At 58.3% G+C, this 623-nt stretch overlaps 1 protein-coding gene across 1 annotated transcript; it reads left to right on the forward strand.

The window, feature by feature from the left end:
• Positions 1 to 235: 235 nt before the first annotated feature.
• Positions 236 to 340, forward strand: NDUFS5 (NADH dehydrogenase (ubiquinone) Fe-S protein 5, 15kDa (NADH-coenzyme Q reductase); the record flags this gene model as incomplete). The annotated part of the gene is made up of 1 exon (XM_009576302.1): positions 236 to 340. A coding segment is annotated over one exon (105 nt), but the record flags the coding sequence as incomplete, so codon positions are not given.
• Between the last annotated feature and the right edge of the window lie 283 nt (positions 341 to 623).

The raw sequence follows: 623 nt of genomic DNA on the forward strand, positions 1-623 counted from the left end.
TTATTAGTAGTAAAATGTGTTGCAACAACTTGAAAGCCCAAAAGTCTTTGGCAGAAGGTGCAAACCCGCGTGTTAGATGCGTGAGGACCCCTGAGGGCAGGGTTGGTGGGGGTGCCATGTGCACACGGGTTCTGGGGGGCTGCCAGGACCCACACTAGGGACAACCTCGGTGCTTCCCTGACCGCTGCGACCCTGTTGTGTGTCTGCCCCCACCCTCTCGTGTGTGCTTTGCCAGGCTGTGCGGCTGAGAACCATCCTCGAGCAGAGGGACAAGATGATCAAGGAAGGGAAGTACACGCCGCCCGACTACCACAAGGGCAAAGAGGAGCCGCGGCCTTGATTTGCAGGGGACGTGGCTGTCGGTCATCTGCGGAGTTGTTGAAGGGGAACTCCTCCGGGAAGAAAACCCGCGGCACAACCGGGTTACGCGGTAGTGGTGGGGGGGGGTCTGGGTGGGGGTCTGCGTGGGGGCCCTGCCCCTGCTAAGGGGGAATGACACCACATCGAGCATCGCTGGGGTTAGTAAATGTCTCCTTCGGAACAGCGTTTGGCTCTGTCTTGTCTTTCTTTCTGAATAAAGCATGGCTTGAGGGTCTTTCTCTGTAGCAGTGCTGTCAGGGGAG

The sequence above is a fragment of the Fulmarus glacialis genome, unplaced genomic scaffold, assembly GCF_000690835.1.
Source record: "Fulmarus glacialis isolate BGI_N327 unplaced genomic scaffold, ASM69083v1 scaffold31364, whole genome shotgun sequence".
In the NCBI taxonomy this organism is placed as follows: domain Eukaryota; kingdom Metazoa; phylum Chordata; class Aves; order Procellariiformes; family Procellariidae; genus Fulmarus; species Fulmarus glacialis.